We start from the raw sequence: 27,106 nt of genomic DNA, 5'->3' as shown, positions 1-27,106 counted from the left end.
ATCGTGGCGCCATCTGTCGGCCAGTACGCCGCCGGCGTCCGCCATTTGGGTAATAGTAAGATTACCCCGGCGGTGATAAAATGGTCTCACCCTCAAAAACGTGCCTCGGATGTTGACCAGAGGTCCGGGACGGGAGGGGAGCTCTGTTTTATTTTCGTTTTCAGTACCGCCGAAGGACAACATCCTCCCCCGATAAAGCGGGCGTTGTATGTCATTTTCTGTGTCACTACTCTGCAACAGTTGTCATGCGGGGGGGATTGCTAGCGTGTACGTGAGGTTTTGTTGGATTTTTTTTTCGCTACCAACCCAAACTGTCCATGCCGCACAGATGAAGGCACGTAGCGAGGGTGTTCGATTTAGGCTAGCCTCACCCGAATGCACGAAGTTGAGCTCATCTGCGCAGAATTGTTTACCGCAAGCGAAGCAAACGAAACGGCAGCACGGAGCAGCGTGTGTGCGTGTCCGCCCGCGCGCTCTGTTACCGATTGTTGTGGGGTTAGGATAGGGCATGGTGAAGGAAGTTGGAGGTAGAGGAAGGCAGATGGGAAGGCCCTTTACTATTATTTTCTGCTGCAGCTGCTGCTGCTGCTGCGGTTTGGCTGCCGCGTGCATACGTAAACAATTCACGAGAGCGCAACAATGCCTCAATTATAATATTGCCTCTTACGGCCAGATTGTGTGCTGATAGAGTGATACTGCTGAGACGGAGGGGGGACGAGGGTCACACCAAACAGAGTCGCCGCCGCCGTCGGTTTTGCAGCTGCACTTGACCGCTGCACTAGCTGCATTCTCGCTCACTCTCGCGCGCACATCACATCAAACCCTCATCGACGCTCATACTGGGCGTCTACTGACAGGATAGTGCGCGATGGCCGCCGCCGCTGACGGGACGACGCAACGACGAGCAAAAATGGAGGAAACAGTGCCCCACGTGCCAGCAGCAGCCTCATCTGGCACGCGCGCGCATCTGCTATATGGGCGCTTGGGGCACGTTCTGGGAGTCCAGGGTCACCCATTTGATTGTTGTGGGGGGGAAGAAAGGAAGGGAAACAGTAGTAGCTCCCCTCCTCCTCGTGTGTGGAGGTTTTGCTGGCCATGATGGGGCCGCAAAAAGAGTCCATGGCAATAGCATCAGCACAAGGCAGATGCATGGGCTCCTCTCCCACAACAACAACAACAACAACAACGGCAACAACGACCTCCAAACACAGACACACGCACACACACCCACCAAACCGGTGCTAATCTTGCGCGAATGCTAATTGTTTACTGCACGAAGATCGCACACGTGGTGTGTGTCTGCTGTGGAAGAAGCTGCTCTAGAGAAGCTAAAAAGTTGGAGGGTTGGGGGTATAGAGAGGGTGGAGCAAAACCCCAAGAACACTCTGGAAGAAGATGCGTGCGTAAAGTGACACTGAAACCAATAGAAACCCCGGATGAATTATGCATGCACACTCTAAGGCCTAGCATGCCACAAAGTTGTGAACAGCAGTGACGTGTACAAGATTTTAGTCCTTCGAACCGGATTCTGGCAACAACCCAGGTCGACAGTGTGCGTCTGGTGCCCTTTTTTTGCTCCATTTTAAAGTAGTGGTTGTGGAATTTGGTTTTTGCTGCTGGTGTGGCTCGGTTGATCCTTGCCACGAGACACCACCACTGCCATGCCCCCTTCTTTCCTTCTTCCCATCCCATCTCCCTACGGGTGGCCCTGAGCTTTCCATTAGCGTGTTGCGCGAGCGTGGCGCATATAGATATACGTTTTACACCACACACAAACACACACACATACATCATGTGATGACCCCGCTGGTCATGTCAGTTAGCCTTCGCGGCCGCTTTACATTGCTCCCGCAGATGCAGTGGCGGTGGGAGGGCCGGTGTGGATGCATCTGGAAAGACGGGACAGCGTTGCGCTCTACAGGCATGATTTTTCACGATCGGGTCATAATAGCCGCTCGGTTGGAGAAGGGCCTATTACATGGTGTACAGCGTGATGGTTCGTTTTATTTCTCCACTTTTATGCCTGTCCACTAAGAAATTGCTGAATAGGCTATTAACTCTTTTTTTTGCGTGCAACTTCTATCTCCCTTATTCAAGTAGCAAGCGAGGCTGACCTCGAGCATGATAAGCAAGTTTGTGCTCACTGCTTAGTCGCTCAAAGAGTTCTATTGCAATATTTTTTTTTGCTGCCTGCTCCGCTTCCCTTAAACGTTTTCGGTCTTGATTTGAGTGCCTTCTCCTCCTCCGTCGACTAATTTTTGATGATGCGGCTTCCACATTAGGACTTCCGGCACTGGAATGTGCCGTTTAGCGTTAATTACCCCGGCTGCCATCGGTATCCGAGCTCTCGGGTTGGTCGGGTGGCAAGGGGTTTACGCACACGATTCAATCACCCCTAATGACGTAATAATTGCCTGACACTTTTCCTAATCACCCGCCGGGGGCAGTGTCGCGTACAGGTGCAAGGTGAGGCAGACGCTTTCTTTTTTTTTTGTTACCACTTTCACTCCCGCTGTTCAAAAGAAGCGCGCTCAAGCCGTGCCGGTAGAGATGGGCTGTGTTGATCGCTGTACGTCATCTAACCGTAATGCACTGTTGATGATGATGATGATGATGATGACGACGACGGGTCTATACTTAATGGTGACGCAAATATCATACCCCTGTACTCGGTTCTCTTATCTGGTGGTGACATGCGGGACGCAACGTCGCGCACACACACGTCATGCAGATGTGCTAGCCCGTTTTTGCACGGTTTTTAATGAAGTTCTGCTCACCTTCCAAGGTTTCTCGCCTTATTTGTCTTATTTTTTGCTTGCTTGCGGGAATAAAAAAACAAAAACAGAAGATTAGCCTTATTTTTTGCACTTTGCTCGAGAGCGTTACGTTTCACTGCAGCTAGAAGTTATCTTACATCTATTCGATCTTATGGTCGGATGCTTATATTGGAGCACACACAAATAATGAAATGCGTACGCTATCGAGTAAAGCCAACATGGCGACGGCAAAACCGTTCGTTTCTCTGTTTGGCTTACGGTTGACAACGGGCTCGTCGCTTGCGATCTCGTTGCAGTTTCTCGAATTGCTTGGTGTGCGCCGTAGCGTTACGGTAAGTGCCGCCGGGTAAGATGAGATCTCTCTCAGCAGCAGCGACAATATCGGAGAAGAAGGTTGAGAAGGTTGAGAGGCCAACCACCGCGCGCGCTCCACTCGTGTCTCCGGTCCGAGCATAATGGTGTAACGCTGCGTATAACGCCTTTCGCACGCGCTATCGTCTGTGATATACCGGTCGTGTGAAGACACACTCACACTAACGACCCGTGTGGCGGGGGGTAGTTAGAATTGCCCTCTCCTTCATCCCTGGTTGCGTATGCTTGTGCTAATGCGTCTGTGTGTGTGTGTGTGTGTGTGTGTGTGTGTGTGTGTGTGTGTGTGTGTGTGTGTGTGTGTGTTTGCGAATGCGTTACTTCCCTTACAGAGGAGGGTCGATATTGAGCCAGGGCCCGGGGTTGCGTTTCTAGCGTTGTCGGCATTTTGCGTCAGTTCTTGCGCAGCCCTCGAAGATTACGGACCGCAGCAACGGTGTGTGTACATACGCGCTTCGTATTGTATGCTCGGTCGGGAGTGTCTGTGTGGAGGGAGAGGGGGGGATTTTTTCCCTTAGTGCGTGTGCGGCGATGGTGTACCCCTTACCTAGCCTACCCGGCAGAGAGGAGAGAGGATGCTTTTGACAAAACGGCTCATTTCATATGTGAAATGCGCTAAAACACGTGTGCTTCCGCGAGGGAAGGTTGAGTTGGCAGCAAGAAGAAGAAGCCTTACTAGTTGTGCTACGAAAACGCGCGTCGTGTGCAAACTGGTCTTTCCGTTCCCTTTTTTATTGTATATGTGTGTGTCAAGCTCTTCACATGACATAGTGAAGGAATTAAGTGACTCAAGGGGATCTTGCGGAATGTAAAATAGAATGGAAAGAGAGATGTAGTGAGTTTGCGAGAGCGAAATGATGTGATGGAATGTAGAATTCACGTTTGTACATTGAACATGTCCTATAGTACTATATCAGCTTGAAAGAATGCGATCATGGTCTGCAATCAATGTTGGAAACAATACGACCTCCTCCAACGTGAGATGCAACGAAGCAGCTCCATGGTCTAATGGTAGTCGCGTCGATTGGCACAAAAGCTGGACGTGGTTCGTTTCTCATCTGTGAACTGTCGTCGTCACTCCCGTTGCCAGTCAAAAGCCATATGGGGGTATGATGGCTGTGTTTTTCGTTAGTGTCACTAACACTCTATGAGGAAGAACAATAAGACAGGCAAATTTTATTATAGAGTGAGTCAGCAGCTGACACTCACTGAATGTGTAAGCACACCACGACAAGTAAAAGTCAGTAGGGAATAAAATGTATTGTGTTTGTTGTTACCACACGCTGTTGGTGTTGGCCATTTGCAGGCTTTCGAGTTGCTTTGTGTGGTGCACCTGTCTACCTGTGTGGACACGACCCTCCTCATCCCCGTTCCCGTACTATTTTTTCCCCTTTTCTATGTGTGTTCGTCATGTACTTCTTCGCTTTGGACACGCACACAAAGGATTGTCTTTTTTAGGCTTGCAGTAACTCTGCTGCAGCCCTATTTGCTGGAGAGATGACGACGAGATACACCGGTGGTGGATGACCCATCCCTGTGTCCAGCTTCTTCCAGGTGTGCTCTTCTGCTGTGATCTCGCTCGCTCTCTATCTCTCGCACGAGATACTGCTGCTGCTGGAGGTTTCTCTCGTTGAAAGGATGAGACACCGCGCGCGCGATCCAGCTACACCGCAGTAAACGAAGGTCAAAAAGGGAACAAAATTTTGATTCCCTCGCTCTCTCTCTCTGTCTTTACACTTTTTGGTTAAAAGAATTGCACTCGTGATAGGTTTCTGTTTTCCCAAGCGTGTGCAGGCCTGTTTTGAGTGTGTTGATCAAGCGATTCTTCCTCTCAGTGTCGGTCGCCTCTCTTGCTTGCAATAGCTCTCTGCTCGTGGAACCCGCTTCGCAAGAGAGAGAGAGAGAGAGGAACCAAATTTGAATGCGCTTTTCAAACGGTCAAAAAACGGAATAAACGACGTTTGGTGATTTGGCGCTGCGCGTCATCGCCCATTTCGCAGTGTTTGACTTCTCTACACTCAGTGTCTACACTTCTCTACCAATACGGGGGCTGGGTAACAGGTGCGCTTGGATGATTACTATTAGAATCGTTGCCCTCTCATCCTCTATCTCTGTCTCTCTTATTCTTTCTGGTTGTGGACACCCGCCGCACAACGTACACACAGACACTCACCGGGAAAGGTGAAGTACTGGATACTAAATTTTACTACCCGTCTATCAACAGTGTATTTGAGCGTGTGTGTGTGAGAGAGTGTTTTCTCCTTAGTGTTTTCCCAGCTGGCATTTTCGGTGGCAACGATCGTTCTACTTCGTAGGTTAGAACCGTCCGCCTGCCAGAGAGCTGAAGAGAGCCACATCTGTGCCGCTGTGTTTGTGTGTGCGCGCGCGTGTGTGTGACTTTATGTGAACAGTGCGGGTGAGAGAGCGCATTGGCAGCAAAAATACACACACCCGCGGTCAAAGAGCCCAGCAGAGTTCTCTCCGCGGCCAGTTCATCCTCATCAACGTTTCATCGACGCGCTCCTTCTTCAATCAGCCAACCACAGTGTGTCGTCCAGCAAACACAGGCGCCGCCATCGATCAGTAACATCCATCGTCCTCTGCCTTCCCGCAACCCATCGCATTACTCGTTGAACCTGCCAACAAGTGTTCTCCGGGTGTGTGTTTGTGTGATACGGCTACTACCTCTACCTGCTGCGGCGTGTGTGTGTATCGATTCTGGCAATAGTGCGCGCGAGTGTGCACCCCCTTAGTCCAGTGTCTCTGCTGCTGCTCACGTGTGTGCGGTGTGTGACATCGGCATTTTGTGTTTTTGCTGCGCGCGCTTCACTCTAGATTGAAATCATCCTCCGAGCCTCTTAGTGCGCGAGCAGATAGCTTAACAAAAAAAACGCAACTGGTGTGTCGCCTTTTCTTCTGCGCTCAGCAACACCATCCCGTAGGCCGAAAAAATGGTTGCGAGCAGTAAAATGGTAAGCGGGTTTTGTGGTTTTTCTTTTTTTCGTGCGTTTTTGGCAGGTTTTTTCGCGTTTCGGTTGTGTTTTGGCTGCAAAAGAGTTTGTGTGTGTTTTGTACACCTGAAAAGGAAGGCGCGCGTGCCCAAATCTTAAATTGAGGTTAACTTCCTGCGTGTTTTTTTTCTGTTCGTTATTACACTTCTTTCCCAGACGCGTGGATAAATTGTGTTTCTTGTGATGTATGTAAAAAAGTAAAGATTGCAAAATTATCTCACAAATGCACTACGTTGCCTGAACATTTGCTAAGTTCGCATCATGGCGCAAACAAGCAAAAAGTATGCGTCTCCTCCAGCCAAATAAAATGGCAGCTGCTGCTGCTGGTTGTGTGTCGAGCGAGCGATCGCGCGACGCCGAAATTCTGTTCTGCACGCTGTTGCGCGTAATACTTCTGTGTGTGTGCGCGAAAAAGAACAGCCGTGTGGGTTTTTTGACAAGGTGTGTGTGTGTGTGTACCTTCCTGTGAGGTCCTAACCAAATGCACGGGCATGTTGTAGCCTGGTGGGAATGGCGATACGAAGAAGATGTGCAACGGGCGCGCGTTTTTGCAGTGAAAAAAGTGCACCACCCGTTGGTGTGTGTGTGTGTGTTTCTCTCTCTTTCTCTGTCTCTCTCTCTCTCTGTCTCTCTCTCATCTCTTTGTTTCCCTGTTTCTCTGTTTCTTGGTGACCAAGCACACGGCGTCACCTTGGAGCCCTTTTTGTGCAAGCTTCACTTTGTGTGTTCTCACCCCAAAAGCCCAAACCGGTTAAATTGAAAGGGAAACCCGTGTCGGTGCGAAAGAGAATGAACCGATGGGAAGGGGAAGGGGCCAACTTTCCTGTGCTGTTTTGTGTAGCATGGCGTTGGAACTAATCCCAGCTCGTCTGCCTTGTCTCTCTCTCCTGTTTTGCCCTTGCTCTCTCACTCTCTCACGTTTATAAACCGGATGCTGGAGAGGCAGAACCTTGAACAATTTGTGAGCCAAGCGGAGCAGGAATGGTGTCCCGTGTACATCCCGCCAACTACAGGGACAGACATATTTTTTTGGCTCAGCTTTACGAATGCTTGAATCCCCAACGTGGTGTGGGTACAACGTGCACAGGGTTTCTTCGTTTCCTTGTCGGAGGACGATGGTATCCTCTTATTTTAAATTATATTTTAGAGGTATTCTTTAGCATATCACTGTACAAATTCTGCTAAAATTGCTACGCCCTACATGGATCTGATCGAAACTGGAACTGTATAGCTTCCAGACCAGGTTCAAGTTTCATTCCGAATTGAGAACTTCTAAGCTAATTCCTACGCTGCTAATTGGGATTGCCAGGTATGGTTTGCTGACCAGCAGAATTAGGTACTCGAACGGAACTAATACTGTATCGGTTCCGATTCCGAGACCAAGTTTCAAGTTTCTTTCCGAATCTAGCATTCCTACGCTGCACATGTTCTCGGTCGATACTGAAACTGAATTACTTTGAGACTCGGACCAAGTACAAGTTTCGTTCCGAATCCGGAATTCTTACGCTGAACATGCACTGCCGGTTATGGTTTTGTCGTAACTGTAATTGGAACTGTTTCGGGTCCAGATCCAGTACTGTATCGGTATGAATTCTTTATCAACTCCAGGATAGGTATGGGCTCATAATCGGTTTCAAGTAGGTTCGGTTCCAATGTTTCAAGACTGATTCATGATCAGTTCCAGGATCGGTATGGGTTCAGTATCAGTTCCAGGTCCTGGATGGGTTCAAAATTGGTTACTGGTTGCAGGGCCGATATGGGTTTGGCTTTGAGTATAGGATTCTCAGGGAGTCATCATCTGATCCTCATTTTAATTGGGTTTCTAGGCCCCATTATTTCGACGTATTCTTCAGAATAGAGGGGATCTTTGACATCTGTACCCTTTGACAAAATATTGCCTTTGAAAAGAACTATTATACGAACTAAACGACAATACGATATGACGGATGTATGTAGGAGGTGCACAATCTCTCATAATTACGCACCCAACCTGAACACATGCCCATGAACTCTACTGTCGTCCGCTAATGTATCTGCTATTAGTCTGACAGGCTCTTAATTTTCGTAAAAAATGGCATTTTTATTGTAGCCCTAAAACACACACACACACACACACGCACAGATGTTTGGAAGTAAAAGTCGGAAAATCGAAAAAAAAACCACCTGCGTGCTTTGGGGGGCAGTCGCACTAAATCCGGCGGTCGTCCGTGACGTACTTTACCGTTGATTGCACAACAATACAAGCATGCACACATAAACACAAACACACACACGCATACCGAATAGGTCAGAATTGGCATTAGATGGAAAAACGACAGCAAAAAAAAAACCAACAATCCCATCAAATGAGTGGCATCAAAGAGGAGAGCCGCGCCCCGTTCGTAACCTTGGGCCCGTTTTATTCCGGGGTGCCACAATAAAGTTCATATTATGAGGGCGAACGTGAAGGCGACGATAGGCGTCGTGTGCCAGCCGGCAGTGGGAGACATATTTGGGCGATAAATCATTCGTTCGTATCATCATCACCCGTTGGTTCGAAATCGTGGGTTAACTATCAGATAACCAGATTGGGGACTTGTAATTGTAACAAGTCCGTAAACGTGATAGTGTGTCCCATATTAGCCTTACTTAGGTTTACTAATGCTATTTACTGGTTTAATTCCTTCACTTATCACGAAAGAAAGGTCGCTTCTACGAAGAAATTGTGTGTCGCATCACCAATGGTGCATATTTAATTTTCCTTCGTAGAAAGTAGCTGTTAGAGAGCGAGAATCCGAGACGAGAATTGAACTCCATCCGGTGGTACCATTGTTTTAATGCTGACACGTTTATACATTCGACCGTCGGGTCATCGCGTGTAAAATACGTTAAAATGTGTTGAGGTTCAAAAATTTACTGACCAGCAACATTCGCTGGCTCTTCTTACCCAGTTAACAATATTTGAAAATCTCTACCAATTTTACGCTTGGTTTTGACTTCTACCCTTCATTTTTCCTCCTGCCACAAAAAAAAAACAATCAAAATGGCTAAAGGGGGGAAACATCAATCTATTAATCTATTTTCACATTGACAAGCCGAAATGTGCTGCATTATTTAGTCCAATGTCCAATGGTTGGGGTCCAATGGGACCTATGTGCGTGTGTGTGTGTGTGTGTGTGTGTGTGTGTTTAATCTCTGACCGTTAGAACCGATTGCCCGGGAGAGTTCCTCAAGGTCTGGTGCCTCCGAAATGCAAAGGGAGCGCTCGGCAGCGCTTAAACAGGTCAAAGGGAGACGGAGGAGTGCAGCAAAGTTCGACCCTTCTCCCCTTCCCCTCATCCTTTGCACCACACGGAGGGAGGAGGAGATGTGCCACACGTGCTGCTACTGCTGCAGGATTAGTTGACCGTGTGGGAATAGGTTGAGACCGAGAAGCGAGAACAAACCAGTCATGTTACCAATTGTGTGTGTGTGTATGTCTGCCAATATGCGTCCGTAATTGGATTGACGCGTAATCTACCCTATTATGGTTGACCAGGGGATCGCCGTCCGTTGAAACACCTCCCCCAACCTCCCCTCCCGCAGTGACCGTTTCGATCGATTACTTGTCCCTAGTGCGAAACGACCGCGTGCGAGTGCAGTGGCTATAGTGTTTTGGTGTACATTAGGAAAAGCGGTTCTGGTTTTTAGAACCGTTTCCAGCACACACACACACACACAAATTGGTCACAAGAGGGACACAAAGGTCACAAAGGGAGCAGTTTATTAGAGAACTTAGATGAGCTCCTGGGCTCTGTCGCCTTCGCCAAGAAACGAAAGGAGGTCATCGATTAGCATGCATACCAGGCAGGATCTCCAAAAATCCTTCAAGCAAGCAGCAGTGTTGGGGCATGTAGCGCAAAAGCCGGTCGCGGCTCATTGGTATGGAATTTGCATGCACAACACGTATACGGTGTCATTTGTGCGTTGGTACCAGGGTGATGTAGCGATCCGCAATGCGACCAACGGGGTGCGATCCAGCGCATATCAATTCGTTCGAGCCCGATGGCTGAAAGCCGGTTGCGATGTTGCGATTCAATGTCAAGGATGCGCACGGAAGCACATTGCTAGAATTCTAATCTTTCTGCAATTATAATAAAAAAATGTGCATAATCCTCTGTGTGGCAAACTGCTCTAGTCAAACTCCACACACTAAAGGGGCCCCTCTAGTAGTACGACCACTAGGTCATGGAGTGATTACCGCCTGGATGAAGGCAGCAAAAGCCACAAGAACACATGATTATAGAAGTATGAAGATGATAAAGTCATCATCATCAACGTCCCAGTGTGGTGTTGAAGGTGGCGGGGACCTGTGTTAGCTCCTGCTTATCTTACCTGCTTTGTTTCTGCTTACAATTCCACTAAAGAATGGTCTGGTGGTTGCGTCTACGTGTGTGGCGTGTCAGATTGTGGGGCCCACGTTGCGCAACCTGTGGCACCAAATTTATCGCGCGAAAAGATAAAGGACCAAGCGCATTGAAGAGCGTTGTGGAGTGAAGGTCCAGACTAGTGATGGCTTTAGTTGGCAAGCATACGGAATCGACTCCGATCCGATTCCAACAGTCGTTCGGAGTCGTCTGGAGCCGTTCGGAGTTGTCCAGAGTTGTCCGGAATCGCCAGAATTCGGAGTCTTCGGAGTGGGCCTTCGAAACAAAGGCCTGTGTGTGAAGTACACGCGCAATTTATAAGGCAAAAAACACAACGAAATGAAATATATGTTCACAAGAGCATTGCACCGGACAGCTCCGGTTGACTCCTAGCGACTCTGATTTCGGTAGACTCCGGAAGACTCCCACTCCAGGTGACTTTGGATGACTCCGGACGGCCCTGGATGATTCCCACTCTGGCTGATTCCGGACAACTCCACAAGACTTCGACTCCAAACAACTCCACAAGACTTCGACTCCAAACAACTCCAGACGACGCTTGACAACTCCGAGCGACTCGGGACGACTCCGAACGACTTCAGATGACTCCAGATGACACCAGACGACTCCAGACGACTCCAGACGACTCCAGACGACTCCAGACGACCCCAGACGACCCCAGACGACTCCAGACTACTCCAGACTACTCCAGACGACTCCGGGAACTTGGGATGACTCCGGGCAACTCCAGACGACTCCGAAAGACTCAGGACGATTCCAGACGACTCCAGACGACTCCAGATAACTCTAGACAACTCCAGACAACTCCAGACAACTCCAGACGATTCCGAACAACACCGACACCGACTGCGGATGACTCGGGAGGACTCCGGATGACTCGTGACGACTTCGAGTAGTTCGGGACGACTCCGGGCAGCTCGGGACGACTCCGGGCAGCTCGGGACGATTTCGAACGACTCCAGACGACTCCTGAAGACTGCTGACGACTAAAGACGACTCCTGACGACCCCGAAAGACTCTGACTCCGACGACTACGACTCCGGATGACTTTGACTCCAGGCAGTGGTTCTCATTTTGCCCAAGTCTAAATTGGACTAACACTAGTTGAAGACGGATCGGAGTCGTGGGCGCGCTCCAGAGAGCGTCACATCACTAGTTCAGACGCTTTTTATGCTGTTTTGCTTCGCATCTTAGCAATGAGTTAAATTATGATTTGTCCTAACGAATTCGGCTTGCCACACGCGTGTCGGGTGGACAACACGACAGCACGTGATGGTTTGCTCTCGCGCACTATCTATAAACGGGGCTCCTCGCCAAGGGGCTGCTCCCCAAGGGGCTGCTGCTTTGTCACTCCTACTAGCTACCGAGATGTCCATGAACACTTTTTGCTAAATTTGTTTTTTCCCCTTGCTTCTCTTCTTCCCCCATTAGATGAACGTGCGCGTCACGACGATGGACGCGGAGCTGGAGTTCGCGATCCAGCAGGGCACCACAGGCAAGCAGCTGTTCGATCAGGTCGTGAAGACGATCGGTTTGCGAGAGGTCTGGTTCTTCGGGCTACAGTACACAGACTCCAAGGGCGATAACACGTGGATCAAGCTGTACAAAAAGGTAACACATTTGCGAACACAATCGAGCTTGTTTTGTATTGTTCTTTTCTTTTAGGATGCTAGTTGTATGCGTGTGTGTGTGAGAGTTGTTATCGCTAGGTAATTTGTTTTTTTCTCGTGTGTTATGCCATCAAAACCTCTCGTATCCGCCAGACGAATCGATTTTTAGAATTGGTCGCAGCCTAATTACTCTTTCCACGGTACTGTTGTTTGTCGTTTGCTGCTCGGTGTCGTAATGCCTCCAACACCATCATCCAGCTCTCCTTCCCCGGTGTGACGATGGCTATTAGCAATTTCACTCCCCCTCCCCCTTCTCGTCTCTCCCCCTCTCGACAACACTGATGGCGGGTTGAGGGTGAAGTATGTATGTCGTCCGTCAAGTAGTGTCGTCGGGAAGCGCGATAAGAAGGAGGGAGAAGTTAGCAATGGCATGTCAAATGGTGTGTACGGCATAAAGGCCATCGGCGAGGGAAAACGCTGGCGGCGGCACGTATTGCTTCCAGGCTAGGCTCTTGGTGAGATCATCGTGCGCGTTCAAGAAAGCAAACCCGGCCTGCTGCCGCTGCTGATTAGAATTACAAAAAGCGGTGCGCTGTGGGGAAACTCGCGGGCTTGCAATTGCTGCTAGTAGCTGTATGTTGGTTTTTTTCGCTTTTTCTTAGGGCTGCTGCCAATACTCTTGTTTTGTTTTGCTCCTTGCGCCTAGTGCTCCAGTGGCTAGCTCTACTTAGAGAAGTATCCTGCATCGTTCCACCTGATCCTCCGCATCGTTTATTTTAATGAGAGAGCCCTCTTCTGCTTTGTGCCTTTTGGCTAGCCGGAAAACGTCATCTGCAAGCATATGAAAAAGATCGGCAAAATCATCAAGCGCAACATTGAGCAGCATCATCACCGCCTGCTGAGCTCCAGCCTGACCACCAGCAGCAACAGCAGCAGCAGCAGCAGTAATGGTGGCAGCGGTATGAACGGGTCAAAGGTCATGTCCTCCTCGTCCAACACACTCGACGGTGACTCAGACTCGGACGAGGACGATCTGGTAAGGTGGCAGTGGAGGTGTACCGGTCGCTGTGCCGGGAGTGTGTGCCATCCCTTCCTTCCCCGCAGTACTCCCATCAAGTGGCATTACATGCCAGTGTGAGTGAGAGAGAGCGAGTAAAAAAGCGGCGAACAAAAAGGGCCAACTCAAGCAGGATTCTAAAGTGAAAAAGTGATGTCAGAAGCGCAACTATAAGTCAATAATGACTGACCTTAGCAACGCGTAGAAGACAACCACCATCACCGCCCTCCGTCTCCTTCCCACGAGCAGCAGCAGCACTTCAAACGACAACTTGGCTCGCAGCAAGCGCACGGGCGAAGCGTTGAGGGGTGGTACCCCGTAATCGGTTTTGTATGTTTGCATTTGCATCATCGCCCGATTCTAAATGCATATTTGGCAAACACACGATCTTTCCAGTGCATTATGTGTGTGTGTGTGTGTGTGTGTGTGTGTAACTACTGTAAATATTTTCCGATCGCTCTCCGACGCCAGACGCCGCGCGTAGCAGCAATGATTGCCTCTAGTGTGGGCCATATGGGTTTCGTTCGTTCTGGCTGCCTACACGCCGGTTTTGTGTTTGTGTTTTTTCCCGCACAAAATGCTCCTGCGCTCCTTCGGGGAGCGCTCCCCCCCTTTCTCTCTCTCTGGTACTGCAGGTTGCTGTACGTCATCATCACCCGGCAGAGAGTGGAACACCAAAGTTTAAAGCACTGTAGCAAAACCACAAAACTCTGTACAAACGAACGAGCGGAGCAGTGCTAAAGAGCATTTGGTGTGTGTGTTTGTGTGTAAAACAAGTCGACCGGAACCGAAATTGGATCATTGGATTTGCCTTTTGCGATTGCGCATGGTCCCCCGTAGTAGCAGTAAACTGCGTGTCCCACGCCGCCGACAAATCGTTTGTGCGCAGCACCATCAGCGTGTTTTGCTGGCAAGCGTTCTTCTTGCAATTACAACAACAAAAAACCAGCACACACACTCTGCCCTATTCTAGTGGTAAATATTTACAAACGTTTCCGCTGGCCCTCCCTGCGCGGGGGTATCAAGGTTTATCGCTTCTTAAGAAGCGGCGTGATTCACCGAGCCGCAGAGCCCGGTTCCTTCCCATTACTAATCGAGCCGAGCAAGGGTGCCAACTTGGACATAAAAACGAGTCACACATTGCTCTCTCTCTCTATGTTGATGCAATGTTGTAGGCTTTGTGTCCTCGTCATCCAACATTAATGAGCGCGCTCTCCCATTCGCATGCCGCAGGGCTGGGGAAACAATGCAGTGGCATCCGGTGATTTCTTCCGCAGAGCTGTGCTGGGAATCATTTACGATAAGCGTTCATCAATTTCATCTCCCTTCTATGTGTGTGCTTTTTATTGCTGGGTGCTGTTTTCCCCAGTGACAGCATCGTCGTGTCTGTAATACTGGTTTTTGTGTTTTTTCTACTGCTACTTTTAGCTTGCGCGAGAGTTGACGCAATTGGCTCGCGTTGCCTCTGGAATGAAAGGGTTGAATTGCCCCCAGGCGGACGTGACGCTCTCTCTCTTTTTCCCTCTCTCTTTTTCCCTCTCTCGCAATATCGGTGACCGGCTCGCAGATCGGGTGGCAAGATCGAAAACATTTTTTTTGTTCACTAGCACCACCCTCATGACGCAATTGCAACGTGCGAAGATGATACATTGTTGCAATAGGGGGCTAGAAATAGTGGCTGACGAACAAAACGGTCAGAATAAGAAGTAATAGTATATTTTGTAATAGCAAAGGTAACCCTTTTAACAACACCAATCGTACACGCTGCAGCACTGAGGAAGAATTCCACTCGTACCACGTGTGCCCGCCCTACTGGTAAAGCAAGCGATGAGGGGGGAGGGTTGTGTACTGCCCCACCCCCGTTCCCGTTAGCTGTGGCACACCAAGAGGTGTCGTAAGCGAGGTAATTAAATAGCAATCGTAGATAGATAGCCCTGTGTCAATTACGTAAGCGCGCGCACACACACACAGCCACACATGTGGCGCATGATGGATTGCAAATGAGTTTTGATCTTAGCCTAGGCAGATCCGTGGAGACACACCAGTGTACATATGTTGCAGCCTCGATCAGTTATTTGATAGCTCTCTGAATTAGTGATGTGCTCTCTGGAGCGTAACCTCGACTTCGAGCCAACTCCGATTATTGTTAGTTCGATTCCGACTCCTGAAAAATGGGAACCAATCGTTCCAGGTCGGAGTCATCCGGTGTCGTAGTTGTCCGGGTCGGTGTCGTTTGGAGTCTTCCAAAGTCAGAGTCGTAGTAGTCTGGAGTGGTCCGGAGTCCATCAACATCAACCCGGACGACTTCGCACGACTACGACTTCGACTCTGAATAATTCCGCACGACTCCAGATGACTCCGAACGACCCAGACGACTCCAGACGACTCCGAACAACACCGATCCGGACGACTTCGGACGACTACGTCTCCGACTCTGGAAGACTCTGGATGATTCCGGACGACTCCGGACAACTCCAGGCGACTCCGTACAACACCGACCCGGACAATTTCGGACGACTACGACTCCGACTCTGGAAGACTCTGGATGATTCAGGACGACTCCAGATGACTCCAGATGACTCCGAACGATCCGGACGACTCTGGACGACTACGACTCAGACTCTTAAGACTCCAGACGACTTCAGACGACTCCGGACGACCCCTGACGACTCCAGACGACCCCAGAAACACCGATCCGGACGACTTCGGACGACTACGATTCCAACTCTGGAAGGCTCTGGACGACTTCGGACGACTCCGGACGACTCCAGACGACCCCAGAAACATCGATCCGGACGACTTCGGACGACTACGATTCCAACTCTGGAAGGCTCTGGACGACTTCGGACAACTCCGGACGACTCCAGACGACTTCAGACAACTTCGAACAACACCGATCCGGACGACTTCGGCCGACTAAGATTCTGACTCTGGAAGACTCTGGATGATTCCGGACGACTCCGGACGATTACAACTCCGACTCAGGAAGACTCTGGATGATTCCGGACGACTCCGGACAACTCCAGGCGACTCCGAACAATACCGACTCGGACAACTCCGGACGACTACGACTCCGACTCTGGAAGGCTCTGGATGATTCCAGAAAACTCCGGACGACTCCAGACTACTCCAGACGACTCCAAACAACACCGACCCGGACGACTTGGACTCTGCAAGACTCTGGATGATTCCGCACAACTCCGGACGGCTCCAGACGATTCCGAACTACCACGGACTTTTGCCAATCTTACACATCACTACTCGGAATTATTGCGTCGCTCTCCCCTCTCTACCGCATCATAACCTAAAGGCAATTCAAAGTCCACTTCGAGGCAACACAGACTTCAGATGCGACGAGATCCTTCTGCCCGTACACATGGCACTCTCTGCCTGCCCCCCTGAGGCAGAAAAAGAGACCCCAGGCCCCAAACTCCCCCCCCCCCCTGCGCGCACATCAAACAAAACGAAAAGAATGCGTAGCATAGAAAAGGAAAAAGAAAAAAAGTCACCTTAAAGTGGTGCGGCGGGTACATTGTTTTTACTACTACTGCCACGGCTGATAAGGACAAAAAACACACAGCGTACGAGTACTACGAGCGTGGAAGATAACGTTGGAGAAGGGTGGGCGCACACACACACACGCATATCTATGATGCCATCGTTGTTGCTAAGCGTGCGCAGATATGTTTCAAGGCAAAGGAAGAATATGTTTTATTTTAGACACTCACTTACAGATGGTAACCTCTCTCTCGTTAGCACTGCCGCCCTCCTTGACCCTTGAACCGAGAGGAGGAAGAAATTATTCCATCAAGTGTGCCACACTCTTTCGTCTGTATGTTTCCCCCCTCGGTCGGGATGTCTTGCCCCGGTCAGGTTTAGTGACTACGGTGGCTCTTTGAACACACAAAAACCCAACGTCTCTGTCTGCCGCTGGCTTTGGTTAATTGTGTTAATTAACATTTAGCGCGTGTAGGCACCAGCTTCATCATGGAGCGGTGGTACATTAACGCTCTAATATATCAGTGTGTCTGGGTGCATGTGCTGTGGAGATGATGTCGTGATGTCGTTCTTTTTTGCCGTTTCTCCCAAAAAAGATAGAAAAAACCCTCTAAAGTAGCCTTGCGCAATTTTGGACCATCGTCTCTGCTGTACGCGCATCATCCGCACGCAGAGTGCCGAGCACGTGACACAGACTGTTGATTTAACGTTTTTTTCCTCCCATTATTTGACTATTTCTCTCTCTTTCTCTTTCTTCCCTTGAGTCACGCCAACCAACACCCTTCAGCACCCCCCTTTTTGTACTGCAGCCTCTCTTGTTCGGCGAAGCTGGTCGCGCAAATTGCTGCCAACGCATTAGCACCCACCCACCGTTTCGCGCCTCTTGTGAGAGGCACCTTGTGCACGCGCGCTTCGGGACAGGCAAGCAAGCAAACAAAAACGCGCAAATAGTAAAGATTCCATCCCACTGTTTGTTTGGCCCGGGGGGAAGCGAAATGCGTCCCGCTAAATTTTAGGCCGTCGTCGTGCACATTTGCTTCTTTTTCTGCTTTTTTTTGTGTGTTGGTCCCACACATCCGCGGCGTATTATAACCTTCCGGAGTTGCCGGAGTTGTGCGCTAATCACAACACCGTGCCAAAGTACCGCACCGAACCCTGGGCATGGTCTCACATTAGCGTTATCAACATTATCGTTATCGTCGTAATTAACTCCGCCAACAACGACGCTTCAACCACACACACACACACACACTCAGCACAAATGCGTGCAGAGAAAGGTGGAGGAGAGGAACGCACACGCAGGGGTGTACGTTTAGGTGAGATCGTCTCTGCACCGGCACCCGGAGACCCCGTCCATGCCCGCAGTATGTGTGTTGTGGCTCGCATCTTATTTGCAACATCCATTTTTCCCATGGTTTCCCACACTGTCTCTGGGGGTGATTTGTGGGTATATTTTTAAAGCCCGCCCTCACTTGAGTTAATTACCTAAAACCAGAAAGCGGGTTCGTCGTCTCACTGACAGTTGCAATTACCGTTGGATGATTAGGGAAAGGAAACGAGACGCAAACCGGGCAGAGCAATTCGCTTCAAGGCCTCGTTCTAGCGCCCGTTTCCGTCACAGACCTTCTCCATTGATAAAACTGTGTGGTTGTAGTATTTTCCAACAGTTTTAAAATCTCTTTTTTACTCTCACTCTCTCTCGATCTCTATTTTCTACTTGAATAATAAATAATAATAAAAACCTCCTCCCCACTTGTGGTAACTGCACTCACCACAACCCCACCCACTGTACAGTGTTTTCATTTAATTACGTTTCTTTATATATTCCCTGCATGCTGCATGTTTGCCCTTTTCTCTCCGGTCGCGCGCGTCTGCTGTGTTTCTTCGTGTGTTGTTTGTGAAACTGTGCGAGAAAAGACAGGGTCGACGCCGTTTTCCAAATGGGTAACATCATCACACACACGCGTGCACCGTCTCTCTGCAAAACCCAATCGCTTTCCGAAGCGAGGAGAGCAGGATACCGAACTCAATTTACTTCAGTTTTTTTTCTATTTTACTCATTTACTTTACTAATCGCCGTTTGCTTCCCAACCCCCCTCCCCCCCCCCCCCCCCCCGGTACAGGTGATGAGCCAAGATGTGCAAAAGGGTGACCCGCTGCTGTTCAAGTTTCGTGCCAAATTCTACCCGGAGGACGTGGCCGAGGAGCTGATCCAGGACATCACGCTGCGCCTGTTCTACCTGCAGGTGAAGAACGCGATCCTGTCGGACGAGATCTACTGCCCGCCGGAAACGTCCGTGCTGCTCGCGTCGTACGCGGTGCAGGCGCGCCACGGCGACTACAACAAGGGCACCCACGTGCCCGGCTTCCTGGCCAAGGATCGACTGCTCCCGCAACGGTAATGAGCGGTGGCCCTCTGTTTGTTTTCCTCCTTTGCGAAACAACTCGACTAACCTGGTTTTCTCCCCCTCCCCCCCCCTCCCCAGGGTCATCGACCAGCACAAAATGTCCAAGGACGAGTGGGAAAACTCGATCACCACCTGGTGGCAGGAGCACCGCGGCCTGCTGCGCGAGGACGCCATGATGGAGTACTTGAAGATCGCGCAGGACCTGGAGATGTACGGCGTGAACTACTTCGAGATCCGCAACAAGAAGGGCACGGAGCTGTGGCTCGGCGTCGACGCGCTCGGGCTGAACATCTACGAGAAGGAGGACCGGCTGACGCCGAAGATCGGCTTCCCGTGGTCGGAAATTCGCAACATCTCGTTCAACGATCGTAAATTCATCATCAAGGTAATTATTGCTGCGTGCCAGCTTGTTTTCACACTCGATATTCACCTCTGCCTTCTTTGTATTACCTGTATCCCCCCAACCGATCCCAGCCGATCGACAAGAAGGCGCCAGATTTCGTGTTTTTCGCGCCGCGCGTCCGCATCAACAAGCGCATCCTGGCGCTGTGCATGGGCAACCACGAGCTGTACATGCGCCGCCGCAAGCCGGACACGATCGACGTGCAGCAGATGAAGGCGCAGGCCCGGGACGAGAAGAACGCCAAGCAGCAGGAGCGCGAGAAGCTGCAGCTGGCGCTGGCGGCGCGCGAGCGGGCCGAGAAGAAGCAGCAGGAGTACGAGGACCGGCTCCGCTCGATGCAGGAGGAGATGGAGCGCAAGCAGGCGAACCTGAGCGAGGCGCAGGACACGATCCGCCGGCTGCAGGAGCAGCTGAACCAGGTGCAGGCGGCGAAGGAGGAGCTCGAGCAGCGCCAGAACGAGCTGCACGAGATGATGCAGCGCCTGGAGGAGACGAAGAACATGGAGGCGACCGAGCGGGCCAAGCTGGAGGAGGAGATCCGCGTGAAGCAGCTCGAGATGCAGAAGATCCAGGAGGAGGTCACGCTCAAGGACTCGGAAACGAAGCGCCTGCACGAGGAGGTCGAGGAAGCGATACGGAAACAGGTAGCCAAGGGCAGCCGTGTATGTATCGCTCCGTCTCTCTGTCTCGCTTCCCCTTTTCCATACATCCGAGCGGTTCACGCTGTCTCACTGTATCTCTCTCACTCTCTCTCTCTATTGTTTTCTCACAACCACCACCCACTGTCACACAAACACACCATCTTGACCATTCGCTAACCCCCGGCAAAATCAATCTAACGTTCCATCGAGCGCCGCAGTAACATTACCACACTGATCGCTGATGAAACATCTGCTGTCTTTTTTTTCTTCTCTAAACACTGAGTTTTTTTTGCACTTTAATATACACACTTTAACACACACACAGTGCTGCAAAATGTCACGGTGTCAATGTCATGACGAATTCTGACTGAAACAAAATGTCATGTCAGCGTCACGTACTCAATTGAGGTGATATTCAAAACGATTGTTGTGACATTTTTGCGACCAACGCTTGGTCAGTCATTATGTCATGACTTTTTTACTGTGATCAGTTCTGCAAAATGTCACTGACATAATCATGACAAATTCCGGCTGAAATAACATAATGTCAGCGTCAAGAGTTCTACTGTGAAGATCAGAAGTGAGACTCAAACAATTGGTGCGACCATCACATGCTAGGTGACATTTTGTGTACTCTTGGTCAGTCACTTGGTTACTACATTTTCAGTCGATGATCATCCCGATAGTCATGGGAGATATACGGTGCAGGCGAGTGGATCCATGAAACAAAATGAGCATGTTTCCCTCGCTCTGTTTGACCCGACAGACAATCAAACCAGAAAGAGCGAGAAAGCATGCTCATTTTGCTGCTTGGTACTACACGCCAAGTATAATCCAAGAATATCATGATGATCACCGACAGAAAATGTCGTGACCAAGTGAGTGGCCAAGAGTTGGGCGTTAAACAAAATGTCACCAAGCATGTGATTGATTCTCCAACTGTTTGAGTCTCATCTCTGATCATCTCAGTTGTGTACGTGAGCTGATTTGAGCTTCGTTTAAGTCATTGTGCTTGTGACGGCATTAAGCTCAGCTTGTGTTTCAGAGTATCGGGTTAGCCTCAAACATTTGCATGTCGCAGTCATGACGCACTTTCATTGAGTATCAGCAATGAGCCACGAATATATCTCGTGATGCTCATGACATTTTGCAGCACTGCACACACATCATATACAGAACATGTTTAATTTCAAAAGAAAAGCCGTTACAAAAGCGAACGCGACAAGCACACGTGTGAAACCGAAATTGGCAAACGATTGGATTGATTGCAACCGTGCGGGGGAAGTAGACGTTGTGGCGTGGTGTGGATAATAGTGGAAGAAAGGGTGAGAAGAGGGAGTATGGAAAAGGGGAAGGGCAAGGAGAGACGTAGCAGCATGAGGGGGAGGGTTTTTTTTGTGTAAATCGAAAACAAAATTAAGCGTTTTTGCTAAACGTTGTGCACCACCACTGCATCACACCGAGTATTTCACCGAGTAGAGTAGCACCCAGTGTTCAAATGTTGTGCCTCTGGTGGTTGTTGTCATCGTAGAACAAATATTTTACTTGTGTGGTGTTAGTTTTCCTCTCCAAATGGTCACTCAGCTAGTTTTTTCGTTTTCGTTTCCGCTTCCAACAACAAAAATCAACTCGCGCACAGAACGAGGCCGCTGCTGCGTTGCAGGCCGCCACCACCACCCCGAAGCACCATCACGTGGAGGAGGAGGAGGAGAACGAGGAGGAGCTGATCAATGGGGAGAACGGTACGCAAGACTTCTCCAAAGACTTCGACACGGACGAGCACATCAAGGATCCGGTCGAGGAGAGACGCACCCTTGCCGAGCGTAACGAGCGCCTGCAGGACCAGCTGAAGGTATGAGGGGCGCTACGCGCCGCTTCTTTAGCGCACTGAAGGAGCGTTTTAACTTACTGCTTACTCCCGTCTCCCCTTAGGCCCTCAAGCAAGACCTCGCACTGTCGCGCGACGACACGATGGAGACGCCGAACGACAAGATCCACCGGGAGAACGTGCGCCAGGGACGGGATAAATACAAGACGCTGCGCGAAATCCGCAAGGGCAACACCAAGCGCCGCGTGGACCAGTTCGAGAACATGTAAAAAGCGCAAGAGTAGTGTGCGTGTGTGTGTGAGGGAGAGAAAGAGAAGAGAACAAGAGAGAAAGAGAGACAGGAGAAGAAGCAACAATTACACACAGTGCAGACACACCCCACGCGCAGATTCTCAGAATATGATGCGCCTGCGCTGGTATATGTGGTGGCAGTATAAATCCCGTACAACCCTTCCCATCCCTCCCACGTGTGCGTGCGTGCGTGCGTTCGTGTCCCCTCCATTTATGGTGGTGTGGAAGAAGCAGAAGCAGAAGAAGACGATGATGAGGGAGGCGCACGCGGTCCACGTGTGCACGCGCGCCACGTGCTTTCTGTGTGGAAGGAAAGCGTTGCATATACTACACTATTACTACCACCAACAACACCACCACCACCACTACAACAAATCCCCTCCCCCCTCTCCCTCAACAGCCAATATGCTCCCGCGCACATATATAGTATACAGTATGACACTAATGACACTTATTCCGAATCCCTTGTAATCCTCCGTTTCATGTGGTGTGGTGGGGTGTGGTGATGATAGAGTGCCGCCCACACACCGGTGGCTCGCGTCTGTTACAGCGGCAACAACAACAACAAAAACACGAAAAAAGCAACACAACATTTACTTAGTAGGACGATAATCTTATGGCAAGCAAAAGGGTAGGGCAATCGTGTTAGGGTTACTATTACTATTACCATGGCAGCGACAAGGAGGGAACAAGAGAGGAGCGACAGGATGCATGCGTACAGTGACAACGCGGCGGCAGCAGCAGGTGCAGCAGTTGTTGTGTCTATAACACACACACACACACACACATATCCACACATACATATTTTGTATACTTTTTCTGCTTCTTCTTTGGCATCCACCACTTGCCTCGTCGCGCAACATTGTGTGCAACTCGTATTTTCCGTTGGGTGCGAAATTGCATCCCAACGGCGCGTTAAATTTGAATTCTGTATTTGGGTCACGTGACCCCCATATTCCCCCCAACCCCCCCGTTCGTCGGTGTGGGTTGGTGTTTATTGTTACATACTGTTTCATGTAATTCGTAAGGTGAAGTACACGCAATCGAAGCTTAGCAACTTGCACTCGAGGTGTAGCGTTCAAGCAAAAGTGCATTATCTTTCCCATAAAAAGTTTAGAAATAGCACACACACATACACAATTTTTAGTGTGCGTTTCTGTGTGTGAGGAGATTTTTTTTTTGTTTTTTTCAATGACTAGCAAAGGTATGATTGGCATTATTGATCACGATAAATGGATTTTTTTTTGCTGCTGCAAGCGTCCCTAACTAGCGCTGGGAAAAAAAGGATTAGGGAGCAGAATTACGTAATAATAACGATGGGCAGTTTTGTCCTGCAAAAAAACTTGATAGTATGCGTATGTGTGTGTGTGACCGAGAGAGAGAGAGAGAGATAATGGTAATGGCAGAAGTATAAAGAAGTAAATGGTAGTAATGGTAAGGCGATAACAGTGTAGCAGGTGTAGAAATTGGTGACCATAAAACGCCTATGTGATGGCGTTTTTGTTTTTTTTTTGGTTCCATCTTTCTTTTCTATATTATTTCCCCCTCCCTCTATTTCCTTCCTTTTTTTGGCGATGATCCGTCCCGTGGATCAGTATTGGTGTGTGCGTGCGCGCAACCACCCCCGGGGTATATTAGGGAGCAAGGAGAAGACGTGGCGGTATGGCACACAGTTGGGCACTGGAGCCCTCGGGCGGCAAGGCCAACAGTAGTAGTTATGGCTTTGGGGAAAAACCAGCGCAGCAGCAAGTCGGAAGACGCCACACTAGTGGATGTGGACAAATGAATATATATTTAGTTACGAGGCAAAAGTAGGCATTGTTTATTAATACAGCAAACAGCAACAGCAAACCAGATGAAAGTTAAAGCAGCAAACTTTACAATACACACACACACACACACACATACACAAAACACATTATATCGAGGGATCGTTAGGGGATTGGTATTAATCGGGGAGGTAATAAGAGCAGCGCGTGTGAGAACGAAAAGAAAGCACGGAGATCTTTTATCCGCGCAACACCCCGCAGCAGCATTGTGTCCAGGCAGAGAAAAAGGGGTGTGGTGGTGTGTGTTACGTTATTCGGATTTTAGGAATTGGTTCAAATCTATATATAAAAAAAGTATTTTCCTTCTTATATCATCCCGCCCCCGTTTCCCCTCCCATTTTTTTTTTGGCCGGTAGTGCGCTTCTTTTCGATTTCCGGTACGACAGTGTCCTCTTTAATATATCTATGTTATGATTAGTATATCCATTTTTTTATTTTCTTCTTTTATTATTACTTCATTACTACAAGAGCAATGTTTGTGTGTATGTGTGTGTGTGTGTGTGTGTGTGTGCGTGTGTGTAATAATTGTAAACATGGGTGGAAAGTGGGGCGTGTCTTCTGTATTCAAGCAATAGCGAACTTCTTCTTGCCGGGAACACACAGCACACAGCACGAGAGAGAGAAAACAAAACCCCGTCGGTCCGAAGGATAAAGGGGGTGGTGGGGAGGACACGCTAGCAGGGCAGGATGTCCTGGTGTTTTTTTTTTCTCTCTTTTCGATCGATGATTATGCTTTCCTAAGTTTGTTTTTGGTTTAGAATCCGTTGCCCGGCACACCTTGTTTGTGTGTGTGTGAGTGCGTGTATTCTTCTCTGATCACCCCCCCCCCTTTCCTCCTCTTCCTCCTCCCCCTTGCGCAACCTTGGTGTAGTGGCTCATGTAATAAATCGAATTAAAATCGACGAATATAAACGTAAAAAAACAACATAACAGCTGCAACAGCAAAATCAATTAATTGTTACAACACACACACAGACACACATTCGCGAAGAGCGAAAAAGGGAAGAAAAAAAAACAAAATAGAAACAGAAAGCGAGAGAGCGAGTGACTTGAATTGAAAAATGGAAGAGAACGAAGGATTGGGACAAAAAAAAACAAACAAACACAACAACAGAAATGAAAAAGCGTTCAGTGCGCCAATTTGCTGGAATTACAGGTTCGGTTGAACCGTCTTGCCAAACAGCAGCGCGCCGTAGTCGTCCCCTCACGCATTATTTCCGCATTTTACATGCATAGCAATGTATTATTGTATTTAAACAAGAAACCGAATGGATAAAGAATGTGGGAAAGTCGACTGGTTTTTGTTTGTTTGTTTTTGTATACAAAATGATGCAAACACAAGGTAGAACAAAACACATATTAAACCCATACTCTTGTCTAACTAGGAATGAAATCGAATGCAGAATGCAACCACAAAGTAGTAACAAAACATGATACAAAACATTGCACAGGGGCAAAGCTGAGCTTAAGCAAGATTTGACATGCACACGTGCGCGCACGCCTTCTCTTGCGCATGCGCAAACGTTTTACTTTGCGCCAAAGTTTAGCTATGACCAGTAATACGTAGACGTAATGCGATAGCAGAACCATTACAGGGTTTACCAGGAGTATTCATAGTTGTCGGACACTTCCTTGACTCTTTCCTATTGGAAGTGAACTTCATGTGTTGGAAACTTGTTGGACTCTATTGGCACGCTTTCCTGGACAGGCTTCCTGGACTTTCCTATTGGATTTGTGCAACAAGGGTGCTATAGAGTCCAATTCCCATTACATTAGGCTCATTTCACGTAAGAAAATGCTCTCATGATCACAGCTAGCCCATCCTTGGTAAATACGTGATCGCATGCTGTGTGTGTGTGTGCATGTGTAAATATGTTTCCTATACAGCCACAAAGAAAGACGGTGTTAGAAAATGCACATGCGCCTAATGTTAGCACAATATCTAATGCAGTAATTTACAGAAGAAGAAAAAAAAAAAGTCGGGTGCCTTCAGTACGATATACCCCCGGGTCAAATTTGTATGTCAATCGAGCTCACGGGTGATGGATGGCAAACATTTGGCTGCAAAGTGTGCAGAAGGTAGAAAAAGGGGAATTTTTAATAATTTTTCTTTTTTACATCGTACATTTGGTTGTGTTTAATTCAATCTTTTTTGTTTTTTTTTTTCTTTTTCACTTTGCTCAATTACTTTTTTACGTACCTTGTTGAATGTGTAACAACAACGAAACGAACAAAGAAGAATTCTAAATGTATAGAAAAGTAATGAAAGACAAAAACGGAGGGGACAAACGTGATAAATGGCGATAAACAAGTTGCAAGAAAATGCCACAATTTAGAGGAAAAGGAAACAAAAGAAAACACCGGTGAAAAGCGAGTTAATGTGCTGTGAACTGTAAATAGAAACATGCAAAACCACCTAGGGTGACTGAAGGTACGCAGCATGGGGGGAGAAAGCACATTTGCTAATACTTTTGGGGAGGTAGAAAATTGGAACCCGTTCAGGAGGAAGCAAACACGCCACGGACGCAAAGGGCGATGAAAAGCTTTAGTAGTGCGTCCAGCATGCATATACGGGGAAGCAGAGCGCCACTTAGATGAAAACGAGTGTATTTTCATTATGGTTTCCTTTTGTTTGTTCTTTCGCCTTAACGAACTTAAACTCTGGCTTGTGAGAACGGAAGAAGCAGTGAGCTACTAGTGAGTGCGCTGGATTATTTTCATTTCTGATTTGGTTGTCCTTTTTGTTTATTGTCAGAGAGAGGGTAGGAGTTTTACAGGTTCATTCGTTCTCTTTCCATTTCGATAATCGAGTCCTTGTTTCTACTAACTTTGTTTGTGTTCTATCCGTTTTGGAGTCTGCTCGTTTGTTTTGGTTTTGGGTGTATCTGTTTTGTGCTGTTTCATTATTTCTTCCTATCAGTATTTCTTCCATTATGGGGTAGGTATTTGTTTGGTGTGTATGTTTATGATTTTCTTCC

The 27,106-nt window shown here is 48.8% G+C and overlaps 1 protein-coding gene and 1 long non-coding RNA gene across 10 annotated transcripts in view; one reads left to right on the top strand and one right to left on the bottom strand.

Annotated features, from left to right (window-relative positions):
- LOC120906466 (moesin/ezrin/radixin homolog 1) overlaps positions 1-25,422 on the top strand; it is a 38,477-nt gene extending 13,055 nt beyond the window's left edge. For 4 of the 9 annotated variants that reach the window (XM_040318175.1, XM_040318177.1, XM_040318178.1 and 1 more), the window contains exons 4-11: positions 11,995-12,174; positions 12,991-13,209; positions 18,646-18,672; positions 18,852-19,126; positions 19,215-19,521; positions 19,611-20,201; positions 21,820-22,032; positions 22,113-25,422. In XM_040318175.1, coding sequence (XP_040174109.1) covers positions 11,995-12,174; positions 12,991-13,209; positions 18,646-18,672; positions 18,852-19,126; positions 19,215-19,521; positions 19,611-20,201; positions 21,820-22,032; positions 22,113-22,277 — 1,977 coding nt within the window. In that variant the 3' untranslated portion in view covers positions 22,278-25,422. The other 5 variants (XM_040318173.1, XM_040318179.1, XM_040318174.1 and 2 more) reach the window with 5 other exon arrangements.
- Positions 1,975-3,449, bottom strand: LOC120906467. Its single transcript, XR_005740094.1, has 2 exons — positions 2,915-3,449; positions 1,975-2,818 (listed from the first exon to the last, which is right to left on the bottom strand). It is a non-coding gene; the product is annotated as an uncharacterized LOC120906467 (long non-coding RNA).
- Positions 25,423-27,106: the final 1,684 nt, after the last annotated feature.

The sequence above is a fragment of the Anopheles arabiensis genome, chromosome X (assembly GCF_016920715.1).
Source record: "Anopheles arabiensis isolate DONGOLA chromosome X, AaraD3, whole genome shotgun sequence".
Lineage (NCBI taxonomy): Eukaryota > Metazoa > Arthropoda > Insecta > Diptera > Culicidae > Anopheles > Anopheles arabiensis.
The sequence above is the reverse complement of the archived record's forward strand: the minus strand, read 5'-3'. Positions and strand labels throughout refer to the sequence as shown.